The sequence below is a fragment of the Bison bison genome, unplaced genomic scaffold (genome assembly GCF_000754665.1).
Source record: "Bison bison bison isolate TAMUID 2011002044 unplaced genomic scaffold, Bison_UMD1.0 scf7180017864314, whole genome shotgun sequence".
Taxonomy (NCBI): Eukaryota; Metazoa; Chordata; class Mammalia; order Artiodactyla; family Bovidae; genus Bison; species Bison bison.
In genome coordinates this window covers 2,825,411-2,849,508 of record NW_011494886.1, presented here as the reverse complement: position 1 = coordinate 2,849,508, position 24,098 = coordinate 2,825,411, and the positions used below count along the sequence as shown (strand labels likewise).

Sequence of the window (24,098 nt, the reverse complement as noted above, 5' to 3'; positions counted from 1 at the left end):
TGAGGATGATGGGCGCCTCGGCGGGGGCCACTGGCCCCTGATCCCCGGGGCACTGTGGGGAGGCTGGCTGCTCTGATGCCTGGGGCCTCAATAGCCCTGGGTGGCCCTTGGGCATCTGGTCGGGGCCGCCAGGTCTGGAGGGCGGCACTGGAGGTGTGACAGTGGCTGACTGAGCATCCCACCATGGTCTCAGGGTGGTGCCTGGAAGACGAGCAGGAGGGAGAAGATAAGGACAAGCAGTTAGTCCCCTGGCCACTCGCTCAGCTGTCCCCCCACAGAGAAAACAGGCAGAGAAATCAGAAGGAAGAGCTGCTTGGGCAAGAAGAGCCCTGGGCTGGGCACCTGAAGGGACATCAGTCCCCTCAATACTCTGCCGGGCTCTGTGGGGACAGAGGGCTGTGCCCCTGCCTGCCAAGGTGGAAAGGCAGCCTGAGGGCCCCTCCCAGGCTTCCTGCCACCAGCCTGTTTTCCTGCATTCACGTGTGTCTTAGCTGAACTCTCTCAATTTGCTCTCAAGGTGCTAGGAGCTCTTTCTCATATCTGTGAGTGCGTGTGTTGGGGGTGGTATGGGGACATGTCCCCCCTCACTGGGGGATCTGTACTATAGCACAGTGTGGGCCTCTTCCGGCTCCACTGCGGGGACCTGGAGATGTGAGCTGTGAATGTAAATGTGTCTGAGACTCTCAGAGGCAGGAGGGGCCTCACTCCCTTCAGGAAGGGTTCATGGACTGTGCCAATGCTAGTTTCTGTGGAGCCCTATGCCAAGATCACATGTGAAGCCCTGTACCAAGTTCACAAGATAAAAATCTCTGGAACTGACGAAGCTCCATAGCAACTGTTGCCGTGGGCCTCTGGATCTAAACCCGCCAGTTCCCTGACCCCATATTAGGTAAAATACCCACCCTACTATCCATCCTATAGCATCCTAACCAATCACCTAATGCCACCATTGCAGTAGGAATTTTCTCTGTCTTGAGGCTATAAAAGTTGACTACTAGCCTGTGAAAGGCTTTGGCTGTCCCTTGAGCCGGCCCACTGTTCTAACAGCATCTCCCACTCTAGTAAACTTTAGTCTCTTCTATTTCTGCCTCATGTCCAGAAATTCTTTTCCAACCTGCACACGGACCACGACAGTTTTTATTACCTGACCTCCTGCACTAAAGGAGGTTGGCTCCTGATTATGCTGACTCAGCGTTATTCCTGGTTGTATTTTTCTCCAGTTGATTCTTCAGTAAGTTTTATTTCCTTCCCAGGAAAGTTCTTGAGGGCAGGGTCTTTATTATATTTCTCTGCATCCCCCACATTGCCTAGACCAGTGCTGAGCAAACAGCAGCTCAATCTATACAGACCAGAACATACTAGCCTGTTACTTACATGGAGATGCTTGGTCTTTGCTGAGCAATTATTAAAATTATGATCTATGCATATGTCAACTGAAATGAATCAAGCTAACAAAGACAGACATGCTTTGCTTTGTGTTAGAACAGTGGTTGTCAAACTGGGTTCTATAGAACTCTAGGAACTCAAGAGATTCTGAAAACTAAAAGTTTTTTTTTTTTAAATACAGTATTTAAATGGGTGATTTGCACTGCTGAAAATCTGCACTTCTGACTTATTAGTAAGTTAATGTAAATTTGAACTTAACTGTGTTAGTTGCTCAGTCATGTCCAACTCTGTGACAATGACTGAGCAACTAACATTATTAGTTGTGAGTTCAAATTTATATTAACTTACTAACAAGTCAGAAGTGCACATTTTCAGTAGTACAAATGAACCATTTATATATTATATTTAAAGCCATTTTTATTTATTGTACACAGGGGTTTTAAGTTGGATTTCTTGAAGTTCTGTAAATGTTCAGCTGGTGTCCCAGTGCCTTGGATTGCACTCACCTGGCCTGGCGGTCTTCAGCTGGACCACAGCATGGGCGCTCCCAACCTCATTCTCGGCCATGCACTGGTAGACGCCTTCATCCTCGGGCCCCATGCTGACCACCCGCAGGGCGCGACGGGACAGTCGGAGGCGCTGGCTGGAGGTGAGGGGCACAGCATTCCTCAGCCACAGCACTGAAGGCGGGGGGTTCCCACGCACCTCACAGGTGAGCTTGGCGCTCTGGCCCCAAGGAATGACCAGTTGGGACAGCTCCATGGTGACCTCGGGGGGTTCTGCCAAGAAACCAGAGCAGAGGTAAGGAAGGCAGAGTCCTTCAACCCAGGTCCAGACAGGCTGGGGAGGGGACTGCTGTGGGGAAAGCCTCGCTCCTTCCCTATGACACTTGTAGAGGAGAGGAAAGGCCCCACATCTCCTCCATCAGAGTCATAGCTGGGAAGGACTGTCAGCCCCTACATCCTGGTCCCTGGGAGCCAAGGCCTCTTACGCTCTCAGTTCTTCCCCACTCACTCACTTGGCATGTGATCTCTCAAAAGGCACGTAACCCTGTCTGAACCTTGCTTATGAGCTTCTAGCGAGGCTATGCAGATAAGAGATGGCCAAGGAGAAGGAGGTCTGTAGGAGGCACTCACCGAACACCTGGACGTTGTAGAGGATGACTGCGGCCCCGGGCTCCCCAACCCCATTGTCAGCCATGCAGCGGTAGGTCCCCGAGTCCTCCTCACTGGTGGTGTCAATGAGGAGGTTGCTCAACAGGAAGCGTGTCTTGTTGTAGCTGGCAACACTGGAGCCATCCTTGGCCCAGGTAACCCTTGGGGGTGGGATCCCGCTGGCCACACACTCCAGGATGAGACTCTGGCCTTTGGTGACAACGATGGTCTGGGCCTCTGGTGGGTAGATGATGCGGGCAGCCTCGGCAGTGGAGCCTGGAAGAGCAAAGAGAGAAAGGACCGTGTGTGGGACCAGGATAGGGTGCAGAGGATCCCCTCCACCCTGCTTCAGGTAGCCCAACCCCAGGACGCAGCCTGGAGGGTTGGAATTGGAATCAAACAACCTGGTGGGAGCATCCTGCTGGGCTGAGTGGGATAGATCTTTAAAGCTATGGTTTGTGTGTGTGCTAAGTTGCTTCAGTTGTGTCCGACTCTTTGCAACCCTATGGACTACAGCCCACCAGCCTCCTCATTCCATGGGATTCTCCAGGCAAGAATACTGGAGTGGTTTATCATGCTCTCCTCCAGAGGATCTTCCTGACCCAGGGATGAAACCTGCGTCTCTTATGTCTCCTACACTGGCAGACAGGTTCTTTACCAGTAGTGCCACCAGGGAAACGCTTTCTGGTTTAAAGATACACATTTCTCATATCCAAAAGCTGATCAAGTATTTCATCAGGCGCTCAGCTGAGGAGGCAGAGAGCTTTATCTAATATGAGGTAGAAACTGCACAGAACTGATGGAGAGGAGTGCTGCTCTCCTACACGGGACCTTCCTCAGAACCCCACAAAAAGCACACTCTGTGTGATATTTCTTTACGCACCAACCAAGGGCAGCTTCAGTATTTGTTAAGATCTGAAACTTACACAGTTGGGAGTCTGTCTTGAAGAAAAACATATTACAGATACAAAATTAGGTGAGCAAGGACCCATTGAAGTTTTGCTTCATTAGCTTCATGGTAAATCTGCCACTGGTGCCAATTCTAAACTCTAACTCCACATAAGATGTCACTCTACTGAACACACGGGAACCTGGAAAAGTGCCTGCCGCACAGGACTCGCTCAGCCAAGGCAGCCGTCGTTCTCACAGAAATGGAGAGTGACATGGGCCTCCAGGGACTGTCCCCAGAGAGAGATGCTGGGCGCTTCTGTAGTGCAGACAGAGGAATGCAAAGCACTCCTGGTGGCCTCACACAGGCACAAACGCTCCTGTCATTTGTCCTGCCCCAGAACACACATCCCAACCCGTCCCGCTCCTCTGAAAGTACCACAGCGGAGGAAAGCTCTCAAAAGGCAGGAGTCAGACGACGTCCCTCACATGGCGCTGACACGACCAGTGAGCGTGGCCACTCCTGGACCCTTGACAAGCCCGAGGGCCACATGCAGAGAGAGGCTGGCTGAAGGAGAGACCTCCCACCCCGCCGCTGAACCCCCGAGCCCGGGATGCCCCCCCAGCCACTCCCGCCCCCATCCGCGAGACCCGCCTCTTACGGCGCACGCGCAGCCTGTCGCTGGAGCCTGAGGTCTTCACTTCTTGCGTCACCGGGTTGTAGGCGGCGCACTTGTACATCCCCTCGTCCTCCTGGCTGGCGTTCACTATCTGGAGGTTCCCCGACGGCATGATCAGGTAGTTATCTGAGGGGAGGACAGGGCAGAGGGGCAGGGAGTGAGTGTGGGCCCAGAAGAGTGCAGCCTGCAGCTCCCGCAAAGGTTCGGGGCAGGTAGGGCAGAAGCCAGGAGCTGACCCAGTCCCAAGTCCAAACTGAAACCGCTACTCTCCCCATGAAACCTCACACCAAGTGGTACAGACGTGCCAGGAGTGCCACCACACAACCAGCTAACAAACTGGCCGGCTGACACCCCACCACCACCCTGAGTTTGTACACAGGCCTGTGGAGGAGCATTTCTTATTTTCAAGGGTGCTCAAGAAGCACAGAAAGCAAGCAGGATTCGGGATCTGCCAAACACTGTGTGATCTTAGGCAGGTTAATTAACCTCTCAGATCCTGTTTCTTCACTTGTAAGATGGCATGATATATGCTGCCTCAGAGACTTTTGTTAGGACCGAGAGGCCATGCTGCATAACACAGGAGATGAGCTGATCATTCCTCCAAGCCACCAGGAAGGAGGGAATTGCCTTCAGAATTTCCCATCAGTCTTTATCATGGTCACAACTCTGAGCCATCTCACCGCTGAACTTCTACAGCTAAGGAGGAATATTTTAATCCCCAACCCTAGCCCTCTCCATGCCATGGAAGTCCTTCCCTTGGCATTACTGGCCTGCTAGGCTCTGTCTGCTTTTGCATTGAGGTGTCACGGGGTGGGGTCCCAGGGCTGAGTTCAGCTTCTATCCGCAGGGGACAGATTCATAGTATCTGCACACCTGGCAACTAGGATAGTGTTTGACTTCCTGACAGGCAAAGCACTGGTCATCAGCTCTGAGCTTTCTGGTGGCCTGCCCTTGGCCATCTGGATGTCCCTGCAATCTGGCTCGTTGAGTCTGGTGCCTGCCTGTCACTGGGCTGCCCCAGGTGTGAGCTGCTTAAGCAAATGCCAAATAGGATGGAAAAAGCCCTTGATTCTTGTGGGATGGGCAGGCCTCCTCTAGGGGCCACTGCCAGGGACAGTAGACATTCATACTCTAATCTCTTGGTTATTTCTGAGTGGCAGGATTAGACTTTTGATCTTTTAAAAAATACTTTTTTGTATTTTCTAAAGTAAACATATAACCATAAAGTTTCATAACCAGAAAGTTAACAAAAATATTTAAAAATCTCTAGGGCATTTTAAAAGGTATACATTTTGAGGTGTAGGGTCCAGCCACAGGGTCTATTTGGCCTTAAGTGCAGGTCATCTGTGGGAGGAAGTGCCCTGTGGGCACTCTGCGGATGAACACTCAGTCTCCACTGGACCAGCTGTCATGCCCACCGTGGCCTGAGCAGGAAGCTGTGATGGCTGCAACACCAGGAAGACGGGGAGAGGGAAAACCTCAGATTCCACTAGAGAGACTGCTGTACTGTGCAGGGAAGAGCCCCGCCTCCCACCAGGGAGCCCTCAGCTCTAGGAACATCTGGCTCATCGGGCAGCCTTCCAGTGCGTGCCTGGTGGCAGGAAGATGGCACGGGGAGGGACTGGAACTCCGAGCTGAGAGCTCTGATTCAGTGGCAACAGCTCAGCAACATCTGGCAGGGCCTCAAAGGATGAGGAGATTCTGAGGCCCTTCAGTATCCTGTAGAGCTGCATCTTAGGATAGCAGATGGCTGAGCAGCATGGGGAAGGTGCTGTGGGGCATTGACAGGGTTTGGGAGGCACTGTAGAGGCACCAACTTCCTTCCTGGCCCCAACCTCCAGGTTCCTGCTTGTTTACTCACCCCGGGAGGCCTCCAACCACTCCTGTTTGACACTGTACCGGACCTGGGCTTTAGGGTGGCTCTCGGGAAGGTGGCAGGCGATGACCGCTGTGTTCCCCTCATCAACTTCAATCACATGCTGCACATCTAACTTGAAGTCCTGGAGATCTGTGGAGAGAAGAAAAGGGGCTGGTTGGGCCTAGATGGAAGACAGAGATGACCAGTGCGCTGTTTCAGGCTGGGCTTGTGCCTCAGTGTCTTTAGTCACAATTGACAGCTGCAAGAACCTCACACGCTGAGGGGTCCTCTGGGGGTGCTCTGAGTCCTTCCTCCAGCCGTTTGTGGTCTAGAGTTTACAGGAGGGAATGTGTGGCTCGCATCACTTCATGTGAGTACAACTGGGTGTATATAAGCTGCCGGTGGGTGAGTGTAGAGAATTCCATCAAATGGTGCCTGTGACACAGACCAGCCTCTTCTCTTATATTGACCTAAGGCAGCAAGGGGCCTAGGCCCATTGGCCCCACTGAACCTGGCTAGAAATGGGTCATGGTCAAGGCACAAATGTCCTGGCACAGCTCATGGAGACTGAAAGGAACAATGACAGAGAATGCTTATGTCTTTTTTCCAGTTCAGTCAAGAATAGCCTTCTAATCCGATATCCACATCAAAAAGTGAAAGGCCTGAGATTCTGCTTGATAGCCAACCATAGTTACAACCAGAAGGCTGATTCCTGCTATGCACAGCTATGCGGTCCTCCCCCAGTATCCTTGGGGATTGGTTCCAGGTGCCCCAGTGGCTACTAAAATGGAGATACTCAAGTCCCTTATATAAAACCGTGTTGTACGGTGCTTATAGTCTATACCTATAGGAAAGCCTGCGTAACCTCGGGTTTCCCATCCGCAGAAACAAAGAGCCAACAGTATGTCGTATCATGGCTGATTCAGTCTCTGGGCTGGGGATGGAGATTGTGGATACCCAAAGGGTTTTCTAAGGCAGAGAGGAATGTCTCCAGTGGGGTTTAATGGCAGTGGAATGCGGGGGAACCAAGGTCCTGACACCAGGCTGCAGTCTCTTCTAACTTGCCGTGGTGGCAGGAAGATGGGATTTAAACTGGATTGGATGGAGATCCATCTGGAACAAAAGCAGGATATTTCCCAAACAATCCAACAGCCCACACAACAAAACTCTCTTTGTTTGAAGCCAAATCACTGATGTCCCTGAACAAAATGGGCTATTTGTGCAACAAAACCACATGCCAAATTCGGTTTTCAGGACTGTAGCTGAATTTAATTTAAGAGAGGAAATAAAACTAATAGAGAATAAGATAAGAGAGATGAAAATATTTACCCAGACACTCTCCCCACAAAGGTGCTTAGAAAGCCCTGGAGGCACCCTCTCTGAGTGCTGACCACACCACGTTCTACTCAGCTCCTGAGAACTGATACCATCACAGTGTAACTGCAGTTCACAGCAAGACTCCACCTGCCTGTGTGGTTCGTTCCCAGACAAGGCAACAGCAGCAGTTGGGAGTCAGGTTTCTCACAGAAGACATGAGGTAATTACCAAAAACAAACTACTGTCACCAAGGAGAGCCCTGTGATCATGGCACTCAGTGAGGTCAGGAGGTTTCCCACTTAACGCAACTTTCTAGAAGCTCTTAGTCAAGTCGAGCCAGAGCAGCACAGGAAAAAGCCCTTTTATTTCTATGAAAGGATCATTGTCCCTTTGATTCCAATATTTAACTGTGAACTTTTTAGGGTCAGGGACCAAGTGTTGTTATCTTGTCCTCTGGCCTAAGTAGATGCTCAGTGAATGCTAGATGACCAAATGAATGACTATCTTGGAGCTGGGCCCCTCCAGTCAGGTACAAGATGCCCATGCATGTTATTTGTGAACTCAGATTTTGTAGTTGAGCTGGGTTGACATTATGAGCTCAAGGGCTTAGCACAACAAATTTTCCATCAACTTTTTATCCAAGTGTGGCCAATCTTTATCTAAGTGTGGATATTTTGAAAACAGAATATTTCTTGAGTGTTTACTTCCAGGGTCACAGGAAAGAGGTAAAACAGGTCTAATAAATGTGAAATAAGGAATACATGTTGTTAGGATAAATGGCAGCATAGAAGACCTTGAGCTCACCTCCTCCCACGAAAATACCAAAATCATACCTAACCACTGAACAACCATCAGTAAAAAAGTCTGGAACCTAACAAAAAAGATACTCTACATCCAAACACAAAGAAATCACTACAAGATGGTAGGAGGGGCACACTTGAGATATAATCGAATCCCATATCCCCAGGGTGGGCGACCCACAAACTGGAGAATTATTATGTCAAAGAAATTCTCCTATAGGAGTGAGAGTAGAGTGCTGAGGTCATGGCAGGCACCCCAGCTTGGGAGGTCTGGTATGACGAGCAGGAGCCCCCAGAGCATTTGGCCTTGAAGGCCCGTGGGGCTTGATCGCAGGAGTACCATAGGACTGGGGGAAATCGAGATCCATTCTTGGAGGATGCATACAAGGTCTCATGCATACCAGGACCCAGGGCAAAAGTAGTGACTTCACAGGAGCCTGGCCCAAATCTACCTGCTGGTCTTAGAGGGTTTTCCGGGGATGCAGGGGATGGCTATGGCTCTCTCTTAGGACATAAAAGCTGGTGGCGAACATATCCAGGAGTACTCACCTGAAGGCTGACATCTTGTTGGGATATTAAAACTGGGACCTGACCCCACCCAACACTTGTAGGCTCCAGTGCTGGGGTACCTCACACCAAACAACTAACAGGCAGGCCTAAAGACTTCCTGAGAGGCTTCCCTGGTGGTCCAATGGTTAAGAATCCACCTTGCAATGCAAGGGACGTGGGTTAGATCCCTGGTTGGGGAATTAAGATCCCACATGCCTCAGAGCAACTACTGAGCCTGTGCCGCACAGAGTCTGTGCACTGCGTGGTCCCATATGACTCAACGAAGATCCTAGGCACTGCAACTAAGACCTGATGCAGCCAAATAAATAAATGTTTGAAAATAAAGACTTCCTGAGCACACACCACCTTTAAATATGGTCCTGACCCCCAGAGGGCCAAGACCCAATTCCACCCACCAGTAGACAGGCACCAGCCGCTCCCACCAGGAAGCCTGCAGAAGCCTCTAGCCCAAAGTCACACATTGGGAGGGCAGACACCAGAAAGCAAGAAAAATAAAATCACACAGCCTGTGGAACTGAGTCTGCAAACACAGGTCAGAACCTCCCCTGGGACCTGCTGGTCCCTGGCCATAGGGAGTGTACATAGGTCCCTTACAAGAGGGAGTGTAAGGCTGAGATACACAGGAATCCCCTATAGAGGGCCACTTCTCCAAGGTTGAGAGACATAACTAACCTTCCACATACATACAAATACAGATACAAAATGCCACGACAGGAATATGTTCCAGAGAAGGAACAAGACAAAACCCAAGAACACATGAGTGACGTGGAGACAGGCAATCTACCAAGAAAGAGTTCAGAGCAATGACTCTAAAGATGATCCAAGAACTTGAGGAAAGAATGGATGAGAAGTTACAAGATGCTTTTTAACAAAGAATAAGAAAGTATAAAGCACAACCAGAGTTGAATACGATAACTGAAATGAAAATAACACTAGAAGAAATACATGCTATTCACCAAGTAGTGTGGTAAAAATGACAGAATGCGTAGTTCATCTCTATAGACCCATTTCACTTTCCAGGCTGAACACAAGCGGTTCCTGTGGGTCAAGGTGAGATCTCTCGTGGATCCCTTCCTTTGGGTGGGTGTGGAGCCTTCTGGGTTTTTAAGGAATCATCTCATGATTATTTAATTTTATGTTGGTGATGGTGGTTTAGTGTCTTAAGTCATGTCTGACTCATGCGACCCCATGGACTGTAGCCTGCTAGGCTCCTCTGTCTATGGGATTCTCCATGGACAGAATATTGGAGTGGGTTGCCATTTCCTTCTCCAGGGGATCTTCCCGACCCAGGAATTGAACTCGGGTCCCCTGCACTGCAGGCAGATTCTTTACCAACTGAGCTATGAGGGAAGCTGTGTTGATGATATCCAATCCTAACTAAATTGCAAATTCCTAGTGGGCAAACTATCAATTTTGGACTCCGTGCCCCAGCTCCAAGCCCCACTGCACAGTCTTCAGGAGGCACCACGTTCACTGAGTCCTTGTTGAATGAACAGTTTGGAAGACGGTGCCCAAGGCCAGCTTTGTCAGCATGCAACCTGTGCAGCTGTGCCTGGCCCCTCACTTGGAAGAGGCCAACACTTGGTTTAATGCTCTATCACTGCCTTGAAATTTTAAATAACATTTGACCAAGGGACCTCATATTTTCACATTGCACTGGGCCCCCCAAAATCCATAGCTTAGTCCTGGCTGAACCTCTCAGCCAAGAGAGCGGATGCATTTTCTCTCAGCGAGGAGGATGGTGGACTGTGGGAAAGGGTGGACAGCCTGTGCTCAGGGAGTTCTAGCTGGATGTTACTACCTGCTTTTCATAAGCAAAGTACCTCAGCAATGCAAAAGCCTTAATCCTCCTCAGCACAGGTGCCTGCCAAGTCAGGAGACTCCCCACAGAGAGAGCTGTGAGCATGTGAGCCCAGGGGCATCTGGAAAATTCCTCAGTCACAGAGAAGCATGTCTCTTGCACGCTCTAATAAATCTAAAACTACTCCACCAAGAGTTTTTGAGTTTTTGTTTCACCCTCTTCCTTTACTTCATTCCAAGAAAATCTGCCTCAAGCAAGAATATACTTAAGCCTAACAAAGCATTTTGCAAGAAAGATGTGAGTAACTGAAAGGAGTCTGGCATCAGAATGCCATTTCCAGCTTAGCCCCGGGCTCCTGCCCCCTGTAACTGAGAACTTATCTGTGCACAGAGCACACTCTCCTCCATGTACACACCTCACTGACTCAAGACTGGAAAATGCTACACACCCCAGGCCCCTCTGGGGGCCTTCTGCGCACTCCAAGGATTCACTGCTGGGTTGGAGACAGTGGGCTGTGCACTGAGGGAGGCACAAGCTGGGCACTGGTCAGCCGGGCAGCCCTTCTGTTCTGATGCCAACATGTGCACAACAGCCCAGGCAGGCAGGACCCAGGACACCCCAGCTGGGTTTCTAGCTCCCCACAAGGGCCGACTGGCAGGCAAGCCTACTGGCTTCAAAACAAGCAAGCAGCAGCTGGGTCCCGGGCCCTGTCCTCCCCCCACCCCACACCCTGAGCTTAAGCTTTAGCTGTTGCTTCACTAGACAAATGCTCCCAATTTGGCTGGTGGAGCAAAAGTTGAGTTTCACTAAGGGATCAAAGGCAGAGTAATGAAGTGATGAGCGATCTGAAACTCAGAGCACCCCCTTTTCTAGTATTTTTTGGGCAGGAAGGAGGCCAGGGAGGGGCAGAGGCTTCATGATCAATAACAGCTTAATCAGCCACCAGATGAGAGGCAGATGCAGAGAGATCTAGTTGGCTGCATATGAAGGAAACCAGCCTGTTCCCAGGCCCCTTTGTCTGCAAAGCCAGTTTCCTGGCGAGTCCCTGCGCTGCTCAGAGCACTTCCCTGGGAATAAGGGGCAGGCCCTTCAGTTACAAATGGGGTTAGCAGGCCTCCAGTCTCCTTGCAGAATGATGGATCAGGTTTCATGGGGGAAATGGTTTGACAGGACACCTGCCCTTGCCTGTTGGCTGGTGTGTTTGAGAAATCCATTAGAGGAATGTTTTTGCAGCTTTAATCCTCTTACCTTCCCTCAGACCCTTCTTTTGCATCCTCTCTGTGTATTCTTCCAGCTATTTTATTAACTTGTCTGCACTAATCAAATGCCGTGAGGCCCACTCTTGTCCCTCAGTTCTCAACAGGTCAGAAGCCCTGGTCTTTGGGGCCATCTCTTGAGTTTACAGACCTTCTTTATTAGTCCCAGAACTTTGTGCTTTCTGAGAAAGTCGAATATCTTAGGCTCCATATAGAACCCTGCCCAGTTCCCTGCCTTCTAAGCACTCAATTTCTTAATGGAACATTTTATCTTCTGATAAGTCACTTCCATAGGAGCTTTGGATACACAGGTGACAGGGATCTGTTTGGATACAATCATGGAATGTGCTCTGACTTTTCTCTTCACATTCCCAGGATACATCAGGCTCCTACCTTCTTGCCCGTGGGGGAAAAAGAAGGAAAATAAAAACTTTTAGAGGCATGTGAGTGTGGCTGTCACCATCAGGCTCATTCGTGAAACTACAAATTGACAAGTTTTATCTTGAGCCCCTTTTGACTTACTTTCTCTTTCTCTCCACCTTCTAGCCTTGATCTTTCCTTTATGAATAAAAGGTTCAGTAGATCTATGAATTATATCACAATATTTAGTGTTTGTTTTTACATTCTCATAATACAGAATTGTTAGATCTTCATTGTAGGCTCATCTTTCAGTTCTTATATACTCTCCATGCCCCATTACATGGTGCCTTGTGCCTCCACAAAATGCCCCCATGTAATCAATAAACCTAACCTTTACTTTCAAGGCGTTTCCTCATTTGATCCTCTTCTCCCTGAGTCCTCCCTTGAAAGTGAAAGTCATTCAGTCGTGTCTGACTCTTTGTGACCCCATGGGCTACACAGTCCATGGAATTCTCCAGGCCAGAATACTAGAATACTGGAGTGGGTAGCTGTTCCTTTCTCTCAGATAAATCATGACCCAGGAATCAAACCAGGGTCTCCTGCGTTACAGGCGAATTCTTTACCAGCAGAGCTATCAGGGAAGCATCCTCCCTTAGGGTGCAAATTAAAAGTGCAATTCTGCTTAAGAAAGAAGTCAGGTAAGACAGTGCCTTCAGATAGAGGCTGCCTAGAGTTACCAACATCCCCATCTCCATCAGTTCAGCTGAATGATTACAAACATTCTGGCTTTTAATCCATCCAGGTATTTTTTGTGTCTGGTCAGTCTTGCCCTTCCCTCCTGCCTGTTCTCAGGGCTCACAGGACAAGCCTGCACTCATCTGTTGAAGCTTGGATGCGATCCACCGATTGCGGGGGCACCACATCAGGCTCACTGGGCAGTGCTGCCAGCGTGGCTGGGCAGCCTCGTGGCCATCAGCAAGTTTGGGCTGACTGATCGTTCCATCTCCCAGCTCTCCTGCTTCCAGGGCTCAACTTGTCCCTGTAATGGCTTCCTGCGTCTACAGGCAGTGTTACAAAGTGTAGAAAGATTTCACCTAATGGAGTAGCCCAGTGACACACTGACCCTGTGGCCTGGCCCTGCACCTTTTGAAAGGTGGCAAAGGTACAAGGTGAGTAAAATTAAGAGTGTACGGCTCACTGCTCTACGGATGGACTTGGAGGTGGTCTGAGCAGGGGAAGGGTCCCACACCTGCCTCCCTGGGTGGGCTCTTTGCCCTGAACTACTTGACGGATGGGGAGAGAATCACAGCATAACTCTTGGTCTCCAAGTCACCTGAGGAGCCATGGCTTGGCACAACCCCCAGATCAAGCCTCTGAAAGAAAATTCTCTACAAGTGGAAAGCCATGGTGATGGACTGCAGAAGTGGAGTGGAGGCTGGAGCCTGATGGTGCTGCCTTTAGAGATGGAACTGCCTGTTCTTGATGAGTGAATAGGGTTGACTGTGGGATGGGCAGGCCTCTGAGGCACGCATTCTGGGGAGTGACTAAGCCTATCACCAGTCCGTACCCCTGGCACATAGACCACTGAAGTCAGACCCAATGGGAGCCCACAAAGCTGAGCAAAATCAGCATATTCTGTAGTTGGCATCTGGCACAATGCCATCCCTCCAGACTATTCATATTCACTATTCATTCACTCAGCCAGGCTGAATTTGTAGAAGATACCAAGAAGATAAAGACATAGTTCCTAACCATGGGGGGCTTTAATTGAAAAGACAAAGCAACACGTAGGCTGGCTATAACAGTTCACAAGAGTAGCGTCCCTAAGCGTAGTCCCTGCCACCTTCACCAGTGTGCCAGCCTAGATTAGGTTACCTCGATCTCCAGGCAATTTAGAAGGGGGGCTGGTGGAGTGAGCACTTCTTTTGCAGGCTGGAACAGTGGACAAATACATTTGCTCTCTTTAGGATTTTTTTTTCTGCCTGTTCAATTGCATGAATAATTTTGGCTCCAAAGCGCTCTCCTGACAGCCATGGAAACACGACATGAAATTTCGCAAACACACTTTCTGATGAAAGTAAAGCATGCTCTCTTTTACTTAAATAAAAACAGTTCCTATGAGGGAAAAAAAAAAAAAAAAAAAAAAAAAACCACCTTTGCAGATGCCAAGCACATTAGTTGTTAAATCGTGTGTTTCTTTCTTTTGAATTAAGGTGGGGTGTGCACCCAGATTTGAGTAGCAGGAAAAAGCTCTGGGTGGAGAAGAGATGAAAGAGCCACAGGGAAGAGGGCAGAAGATCAAAGTCAAGAGTGGAGGTGGGCACGACAGGAGACAGGGCATAAAAAGAGGAGTGTGAGAGGAAGGAGAAGGAAAATAGAAAGAACCTAGTTTGCAGTGTCATTCAATGATTTGCAGTAAACTGGCCTAATGCTTCAGGAATTTCTTGGCTTGAACCAATTAAAAATATTTTTTTAAAAAAGACACACGAGTACGAGAAATGCTATTAATCCTTGAAAATAAGTCAAGGATGGGAGTCGTTTCTCCACTGAGTCTGGCAACCAGATGAACAGAGACAACGTCTGTAGACCATCCCGTTTATCTGACTCCAGAGCTGCTGTGAGGTAGGGCTGGCTAGCAGAACTAGGGAGTTTCTTTTGGATTACATGAAGGAATAAAATGGTTTGAAAAAATACACCGGGGGGAGAGAGAAGAAGGAAAAAAAGATTTACTTGCCAGCAACCCACATCACACATATTTCTCTGATCAACCAAATATAAACTAGAAACTTAGCAATGGGAAAATTAATGTGAACCCCGGTGGTCTGGACTCATCAGAGCCAGAACTGGTTCCTGGCACAGTGTTTGGCTGGCTGGAGGCCTGTACAGGAAGAAAGAGGAGAGAAGACCGAAGCCAAGGCGTTCAGAGGAACAATGGACGTGAGCCCTTCAGTGTGTCCCTGAAAAACCAGAATTCCAGGTGGAAGGGGTAGGGGCGGTGTCTTAAGGCCAGTGGAGTCCACAGTGGTTCCCCCTGCCCCCACCCTCCACTCACACACGGGAACTGTGTAGTCCTAAAAGCAGTGGTGACTACCCGTGCCATCTGCCCACCCTCTCTGACAGATCCTATGAGGCGCCTGGTAGGACTGCAGCCACAGTCACTGGCGTCTGCCTTCAAAGGTTGCAGAATTTCCACCAATACCTTAATTTCTTTTATGCTTTATGCTTCTGACATCCATCAATTTTTCTAAACCCTTCCTAAATTTATTTGTATCTTCAGCTTGTTTACATCCCAAGTGTTGCTTCATCCTTTCTTATTTACTTCCTCAAAACTTCTACTATACCACAGTCGGGTGAAGAAATCTTTGTCTGCCTTCTGCATGCTCTTTTTGATCTTCTAGACTTCAACATATCTTATCTGGGAGCCTGCCTCTCCCTATACATTCACTGAAGGCCAAGCATGTGCCGCGGTGTGGTGATCACAGAGGTGAAGGGCAAAGAGACGGTGGCTGGAGAGGCCTAGAGAAGTGAACACAGGATGGCAGGGAGCTCGGAAGAGGGGACCCCACTCCAGACCTGGGGAGTCAAGGAGGGTCAACAAAAGATTCCTAGAGGAGAAGACAGTTGAAGGTTGATCACCAAGAAGGAAGGAATTAACCCAAAGTGAAGTTGCTCAGTTGTGTCTGACTCTTTGTGCCCCCATGGACTGTAGCCTACCAGGCTCCTCCATCCGTGAGATTTTCCAGGCAAGAGTACTGGAGTGGGTTGCCATTTCCTTCTCCAGGAGATCTTCCCCACACAGGGATTGAACCCAGGTCTCCTGCATTGTAGGCAGACGCTTTACTGTCTGAGCCACCAGGGCTTCCCTTGTGGCTCAGCTGGTAAAGAATCCGCCTGCAATGAGGAAGACCTGGGTTGGGAAGATCCCCTGGAGAAGGGAAAAGCTACCCACTCCAGTATTCTGGCCTGGAGAATTCCATGGACCATATAGTCCATGGGGTCACAAAGAGTCAGACACAACTGAGCAACTTGCACTTATTAACCTAAGGGAGGTGGGAATTCTATGGGAATGGGAATGAAAAGGAAGTTGTTACAGGCAGACAGAGCACCCAGGGAAAGTGAGAGATGAGCCAAGGAAATGGCAGATTTGCTGCGTCTAGAGGAGGAGGCAGGGCTGAGAGGTGTGCTGAAGTGTCACCCTGTAGCCTGAGTCTTACTCTATGATTCCTTCAAATGTTTTTAAGTAAAAAAGGAGCACCATCACTAAAAATTAAGCACAATTTTCCTACAGAAAAAAAAAAAAAAACATGCTGTTTCTACCTCAGTAAGTTTTCCCCCCTTTTGCTTAACTGTTTTTTTCTTCACTGTTAAGTGACAGTGTTTTATTTAAGCATTTTGTCCCATTTGCAAGACAGACTCACTGTTCTATAGTTCCTGGGACTAATACTAGATTCCAAAAAATGGTTGAAAGTCTACAAACAAGATCAGAGTGGAAATCCCTAAACTCTTAGACACATACACACAAAAAAGGGGAGCAAAGGAACTCATTTTCTCTCTTGATTCGTTTTCATTTTAAAGGAACCATCATACATCATGTTCTTTAGAGTTCCAGGGATTTCAAGCAAACTAATCAACACTTCCCTCATCTTCCTGGGCAAAAGGCTTCTCCAAGTCTGTTCTGGCTCATTGAATCTATAGTTGTACCTGCTTAAATCACTGTGTGGTCCTTCCCTTTTCTCTTAGCTTAGAAAATGGACCTAGGATTTTATTAAAGCCTGCGGCTGAGTGTGCCAAGGATAGGTTGAGGAGACAAATGGGGAATTCTAAGCACGTCCTTGGTAGAAGACGCACCATGGAATTTTTGAGTCTTTGTGTGTCTGTGTGTGTGGTAAATATTGACTGTTGCTAAATAGAGAACTAGAACCCTGGCTGTGTGGGGCAGAAAGTTGCTGCCATGATGCCCTGAGCTTACACCACACATTTGCCTGAGCGCTTGTCCCAGACCAATGGGACTAGTATTGCCCATGCCCTTTGAAGATGAATACCAGGGGAGACTCCTGTGAGGTGTGAATTTCTGCCTGTACTAGTAGAAAGCAGAAAAGAGTTACTGTGACTCTGACCTAAAGCTGTAAGGTATTCCTAAATAGGTCATCTCCTATTTAGGTACTCAAGTTGCTCAGTACCTTTGGCATTTAAGCTATGTTTCAGTGGGTCACAAAGAGTTGGACGTGACTGAAGCGACTTAGCAGTCAGTATCTTTCATTCTTGTCCAACTGGCAAAGTAAAGCACACAGCATGTATGGGCATAAAACAGCTGCATTTCAAGCTCAAGTTAGTTCTCCTTTTCCAACTACACCCCCATGTGGAGCTGTCTAGAGCTCCCCCAGCAAAGGAGGCAGACTCACGCTCAGTCTGGCGGGTAGCTTCAGACCCAGCTTTCAGCTGCAGACCCCTTCCTCTCCTAGGGAAATACAGCCACCCGGTGACTGTTACCCCATCCTGATTTCAGAATCTGACTGCACTCACTGTGAAATATCTGCACCGTCCCAGAAACAGCACTGGGCTTAGGTCTAAGCACACAATGTAGAGAGCTGAACTTAGTTGAAGGCCTGAGAAAGATGAGAGGACTCAAAACACTGGAGATAAAGGTTGTCCCACACACATTCTTCAAGGCTCAACCTTGAGTCCTCCTCAATTCCCTGAAATGGAAATGAATGACTCTTCCCCTGAATTCCCATTAAAATCTTTTTATGTCCCTCAGGCAACTCATGGCTCTGACTGACTTGTTTTGTGGCTAACAGGAACTGCAGTCCATCTTCTCCATCAGACTGAGAGATCCTCAATAGCCCAGAGCAGGTCTTACTGCGCTGTTGTAAATTCTAAACACTCCCTACTTCTCAGGACACCAACCTGCAAAACATCAAGCTATTGAACTCAGGGCTAGAGAATGTTTGGTTTCCTGGTTCCCTAGTGGATTGCATGAATCTCCAGCCTGCTGGCTCGCCCAGTGATTTTGGACTTTCCAGCCTCCATAATCATGTGGGCCAATCCTCTGAAATAAATCTTTTTCTTTATTTTTTCCTTTCTCTATTTCTCTCCCCATACATGTGAGTGTGTGTATAATTATATATATGTTCTCCATAAAATTACATGTATGCTTAGTCACTCAGTCATGTCTGACTCTTTGTGACCTCATGGACTGTAGCCTGCCAGGTTCCTCTGTCCATGGGGATTCTCCAGGCAAGAATACTGGAGTGGGTTGCCATTCCCTTCTTCAGCATATCTTCCCAACCTGGGGATGGAACCCAGGTCTCCTACATTGCAGGCAGATTCTTTACCATCTGAGCCATGAGGGAAGCCTTAAAATTACATGTGTGTGTCTATATGTGTGTGTGTGTGTATAGTGATTGATTCTGCTTCTCTAGAGAACCCTGACTAAAAACAAGGATAAAGGAAGCTAGAAATGTTTTAAGAAAATTTCAACAACTGGCCTTAGTGGCCTGTTCTAATTCAGGGTCGCAGCATAGAAGACCTTAAGGAAGTGTTTGATGGGACTCAGAGTTTAGGGAGCTGAGAAAGAAGAGACATGGCTTCTGTGTGCGGAACTTAACCACACCAAGGGCCAGGGTTGGCCCAGCCTGCCCATGCTGCCTGGTTGCAATTACATGCATCAGTGAACCAACAAAGGCATAAACGGACACCTCTTTGGGCCACAGAGACAAAATACACGCAGGACACTGTGGGCTGCTCTCAGAGTGGCAGGGGGGGGGGGAGCTGGGCTGGAGAACATGTGTGGAGAGAGAGCTACGAAATTCACAGGAAACGGGTTTGTCCTCTGCCCCTGATAAGCCAGTCCTCTCTCTTGGCTCTGGCTGAGATGGAAGCTTTGACCCCCTGGACTGTGTCATCCTAAGGGCTGCTCCCAGAACGGAGCTGGCCAGCACAGAGCTCGGGCCCCAGAGCCCCCTCCAAGAGGATGCTCCACAAATATGTGTTGACCATATGGGTGAGTGAATAAAGCCGGCTTCAAAATAGTACTATCATATATTCTCTCATTTGAGTCTCTAAAAAACAAAACCATGAGACAGATGATGTAATCAGTACTGAGCTCATTTCACAGTTGTGACCATCCGAGAGATGAAGGGATTTGTCCAAAGCTACATGAACTCTTCAGTGGCAGAGTTAAAACTTAAAAGATCCTCGGTTTAAGTTTCATGTTTTTTCCATTACACCAGTTTGGCTCTTCATTTCACTCCTGGGTTAAATTATGGTAACAAAGGGCCCCTGTCTCCTTCTGACCTTTCCTCAAAGGCACAGAGTCATGGAGACAGCTGCCGAAGGGGAACTCCTACCTCTTCTGTCCGCTGCCTTGCCTCTGATCTCTGATACCAAAGAAAGATCACTCTCTGACCGGCCCTAGGGCTTAAAGACCTTACGGAGGGGTTATGGATCTGCTCACAACTAAACTAGCACCACCTTAAGACTTCACATTAGCCAGTGTCAAGTCATAGAGACAATTATGTATCTTCCCAGATAGAGAATATCCACTCAGTTACTGCCTATTTCCAAGTACCAGTAGGATCTGGGGATGATAGGATAGCTAGAAGAATTAATTTAAAAGATAGGGAAGAAGATAAAAAGTGAAAGTAGGAGTTTATCTGAATGGTAGATAACTGGACATGGTAAGGGACAGGAAACAGCTTTCCTATGGCATGTGGCTCTGAACTGGTCATGTTTACTTGCTATGCTGTGTGGAGAATGACGCTAAGGCCGTCGGGGGGCCAGAACAAGGAATGAGGTGTCCGTGGGCGACGTCTGCTTTTGGTTCAGGTGCGTAGAGTGGGACCCTCAGAGCCATGTGGAATGGTTGCCCTCTGGGTATCAAGCTTATGAAAAGACAGGCAAGAAGAAGAAAGGAGATCAAAGTAAAAACATTTCAAAAGAATTAGACAAGATGGTCTGAAGTGAAGCATTAGCAACAAGAGAGATTCACCACAAGGAAAGCTTAAGTGAAACAGGAAAAAATACTTCTCCATAGAGGAGAACAGGAAGGACAGCAGGTCTCCATGTGGGCAGGACCACTCAGAGGAGAGGGTGGGCGTGCACCACCGAGGCTTCATGTGTTCCATTTTACCTGATGCCACCAGGCAGGGGTGGAGTTCAAGTACACCCCCTGGCATCAGAGTGAAAGTGGTCTGGACCAGGAAAGCTCTGTTGGCAGCCTCCTCCACATCCCTGGATCCTCAAGCCAGGTTCTAGCCCCCATCATAGGAAGCCCCCAATGATCTCTGGGAGTTCACTAAGACACAGGAGGCAGCGTCCTGCCAGGGAGGTCAAACAGCACGTGCTCTGTCTGAGGATAACTGTTTGAATGCACACAGGAGAGGCCGGCGGAGAGGAGCAGAAGGAAGCCTGAAAACACCAACTGCGGGTGTGCATGCGTGCGTGTGTGCGCGCCAGCACGCTGCTGCCCAGCCTCACCTCTGAATGCAGACCGTGCCGCCTGTAATCCCTTCTCCGGCTCAGCCTCCCTAGCACACCAGCCAACTGGCAAAACACAGCCCCCATTCTGCTCAGGAATGTGCTTTCGGAAACTTAATCTAGCTGCTGAGTCTGGGCCAAATCCCCCGTGGCATTAACCCAAAGACAGCACCCCTTTCTCCCACCTTCCCGCCACCCCGTCACTGCCTCCTCCAAGTCTGGGAGGCTGTAGTTCCAGTCCACCAACTCCCTCTGTCCCAGGATACAGACCCTGCGGGCCTGCTCTCCATTTCCAGCACTTCTCCATCCATCTTCTGGTCAGGCCCAAACATTTCCCTTCTGATTCATGTCTAAGTGACACACCAATAGCTCTTGGCTTTCAAACAAGACTCGCCTCGGCTTCTGCACAAGCCCCCTCTTCTCTCACTGTGCCTCCTTGGGTTGCAACCAAACCCTTCCCTTTGTCCTCACTGCCAACTGCAGATCCCTTCAAGCACCAGAGAAAGAGGGGCCAGGAATTTTTTAAAAATAAAGGCTATAAATTGTTTCTCCTCACACAGATTCACCTTGAAGTAGAAGAAGTGCTCCAAAATAAATCTTCTCTTCTCCAGCTCTCCCTTCCTCCAAACAGTGAAAGGTGTAGCCTAGCTCCTGAGTGGGCCAAGTTACAGAGTCTCCTGGATCTTCACAGACAAGGGCTGACTATCTGCAGGGTACCAAACCTCCTAGAGGAGCAGTGGCTCCCTTCAAAGACACAAACATTGCTAAAAAGCACCTCTTACTTGTAAAGATGAACAACTGGCAGGGACTTACTCGCTCAGCACTAGGAGAAGGGTGCAGTACCTTAGAGTGGAGTCACTCTGGGATGTCCCAGGGCCATGCACAACTGTGCTTCTGCTCTGGTGGGTGATAGAAGACAGATGAACTAGGAGCCTGCTGGCGAGGTGGTTACACAGAATGTACATGCAAAAAACACATCAAAGTGTTCACTTGAGATTAGTGCACTTTGTGTACTTTACTGGATACACTTTATACTCAACAAAAAATGTAAATATGATCATACGGCCAATGGAAAATGCTTGTCCTACAATGTCAAAGGGGAGACACTAAAGATAGTAACTATCTTCAGTGCTGTAAAAATACGGGTACAGATGCAGGCTAGAAGGGTATGTTTTAAAATGACGATGGTGGCTCTGCGAGGATGGTGAGGAGACATTTTCTGTATATTCTAAACTTTCTATGTGTCATTTTAATTATCATTAAAAAATTATACAAGAGAAGTATGATGGTAAGAAGCATAGCTCTGACCTCAGCCCCTCTTGCTATGACAAGATGATCCCTCCCCACCTTCTCACCTGAATGAAGCATCCTCCCCTAACCCACCAGCACAGCTGGGGGCCCAGGGCCTGCCTCCCTCACTGATCCCTGACTGTAACTTGAACTCTAAGCCTGCTGTCTAGAGGTGTGGCGCTGAGGGTCAGTGAGTTCTGCTGCAGCCACTAAGGAAAAGTGGCTCCCACGGTGTGGGGGCTCTAAGATGCAGCTCCCCCTTGGCCTTGCCCCCAGGAGGGTAGCTGGGGACCCCCTGCCTTCCTCCCCGCGTCCTCGGAGCAGAGGGCAGGGCTGCTAGACTGCTTCCCAAGAAAACAGGCACTCTGTGGCAGCCTCTGTCTTATTATCTGTTCTCCCACAGACTGAAGGCCAGAGGCATCTGGAAACCAGGGCAATGAAGGGCCTTTTCCCCCGCTGCTTTTCTACTTTCCCAGCTCTCACCACTCTCCTCCCAGGACTCACGCCTCACACTTCAGGGAGCCCAGCTGACTTTCAGGAGCATTTTATAAGTTTCCTGCCTCTGATATGACCCATAACATAAGGACCCCAACCTCCCAGAACTACAACAAGGGAGACGATGATGGTGATATGAAGGCAGGGTGTCTGGGACAAGGGGCACTGCTGAGGGGACAGAGACCTCGAAGAGTAAGTCCAAACACCATTAAACTCTCAACAAGGTTCCCCGTTCCCTACACTTCAGCCAGCAGAGAAAGTGAAAGTGTTAGTCATTCAGTCGTTTCCGACTCTTTGTGACCCCATGGATTGTAGCCCCCAGGCTCCTCTGTCCATGGGATTCTCCAAGCAATAATACTGGAGTAGGTTGCCATTTCCTTCTCCAGAGGATCTTCCTGGCCCAGGGATCTAACCAGGGTCTCCAGCATTCAGGCAGACTCTTTACCGACTGGGCCAGCAGGTAAGGGGAAGTAATTCTTAATACTGTTGGCCCTTCAACAGCAAGGGTTTGAACTGCATGGGTCCACTTGGCCATGGGTCTCTTCCCATAATAAATACTACAGTACCGCATGACCAGAGGTTGGTTGGACCTCAGATGCAGAGGACCCCTATGAGTTCTATGCAGAGTCTCAGCTGTCTAGAGGGTCAGCAACCCTAACCCTGCATTGTTCAAGGGCTAAATGTTTCCTGGCCATGGACTCAGCATATAAGAACAGGTGCCAGGGCTGCTCTGTAGCTTCGGGAGTTCTAATCGGCCAAGTTTCATTTCCCATGGCAAATCAGGTACTGTGTGCACTAAGCTTGGGCACAATAGTATATCCAAGTCGTAACTACTGTAAGAGTGGTAAGCAGACTTCTCCTGGCATCCTCTCTGGACGAACTGTCTCCTCATCTCTTCCTCTCTCCCTCTTTATCACATAGTTGCCTTTCCATCATGTTCTAGTTTCTATTCCAGGCATTTGGAATAGGCCTGCCCCTCAGAGACGCAGGAGGCCAAGAGGAAATGCGCAGTATCTGTTCAGACCATGCGTAGCCCTGTACACGCTCTGCCTGCAACTGCTGTGAGGATGGAGTGGGCAGGGGAGGGCGGTGGGGTGCAGGCAGCAAAGAGCTGGCACCACCCCATCTAAGACCACAGAGTGACCAAGCAGAAAGGCATGGCATGGCCCAGCTCTGGGGCCCACAGAAACAGGTCAACCACGTCAAGCTCCTTCGGGAAAGACACTCACTCCTGGTATGGCCCCTAGCCAGAGAGCACAAAGGTCCCCCAGACACTGGAGATAACTGGGCGGCCACCACTGTCTGATCAGAAAGGTCAGCTGGTAAGGCCCCTTTTAGGATAGGGCTAACAGTTAGGGTGGGTGTTGATTGGGATGGGGAACAGAGAAAGAGAAGGAGGTGGGCGGAGGAGCGCGACTCACTGGCTAGTGTCACGGTGGCTGGCACGCTGGCCACGGCCCCTGCAGGCATCCGGGCCACACACTGGTACCGGCCCACGGTGTGGTTGTTGAGGGCAGTGACGACAAGGGTCCCGCGGGTGATGAGGATGCCCAGGCTGTCGTCCGAGCCGTTCAGCTCCCTCCCGTTCAGGCGCCAGGTGGTGTTCATCCAGGGGGGCTCCACCACGCAGCCCAGGATCACGGTTCCTCCAAGCTTCTGGACAGTGGAAGAAGGCTGGACAGTGACCTGAGGAACCTCATCTGGAGGAAGAACAGGGATGCAGTGATGAACTGACACCCCCCCCCACCAAGAAATCGAGAGCACA

The 24,098-nt window shown here is 49.3% G+C and overlaps 1 protein-coding gene across 1 annotated transcript in view; it reads right to left on the bottom strand.

The window, feature by feature from the left end:
- Nucleotides 1-24,098, bottom strand: part of BOC (BOC cell adhesion associated, oncogene regulated) — a 76,793-nt gene that overhangs the window by 12,660 nt on the left and 40,035 nt on the right. Inside the window, exons 4-9 of the mRNA XM_010852769.1 lie at nucleotides 23,755-24,033; nucleotides 5,970-6,116; nucleotides 4,091-4,234; nucleotides 2,523-2,816; nucleotides 1,893-2,165; nucleotides 3-201 (exon numbers count right to left, since the gene is read on the bottom strand). Of these exons, the coding sequence (XP_010851071.1) occupies nucleotides 3-201; nucleotides 1,893-2,165; nucleotides 2,523-2,816; nucleotides 4,091-4,234; nucleotides 5,970-6,116; nucleotides 23,755-24,033 (1,336 nt within the window). The remainder of the gene's footprint in view (nucleotides 1-2; nucleotides 202-1,892; nucleotides 2,166-2,522; nucleotides 2,817-4,090; nucleotides 4,235-5,969; nucleotides 6,117-23,754; nucleotides 24,034-24,098) is intronic.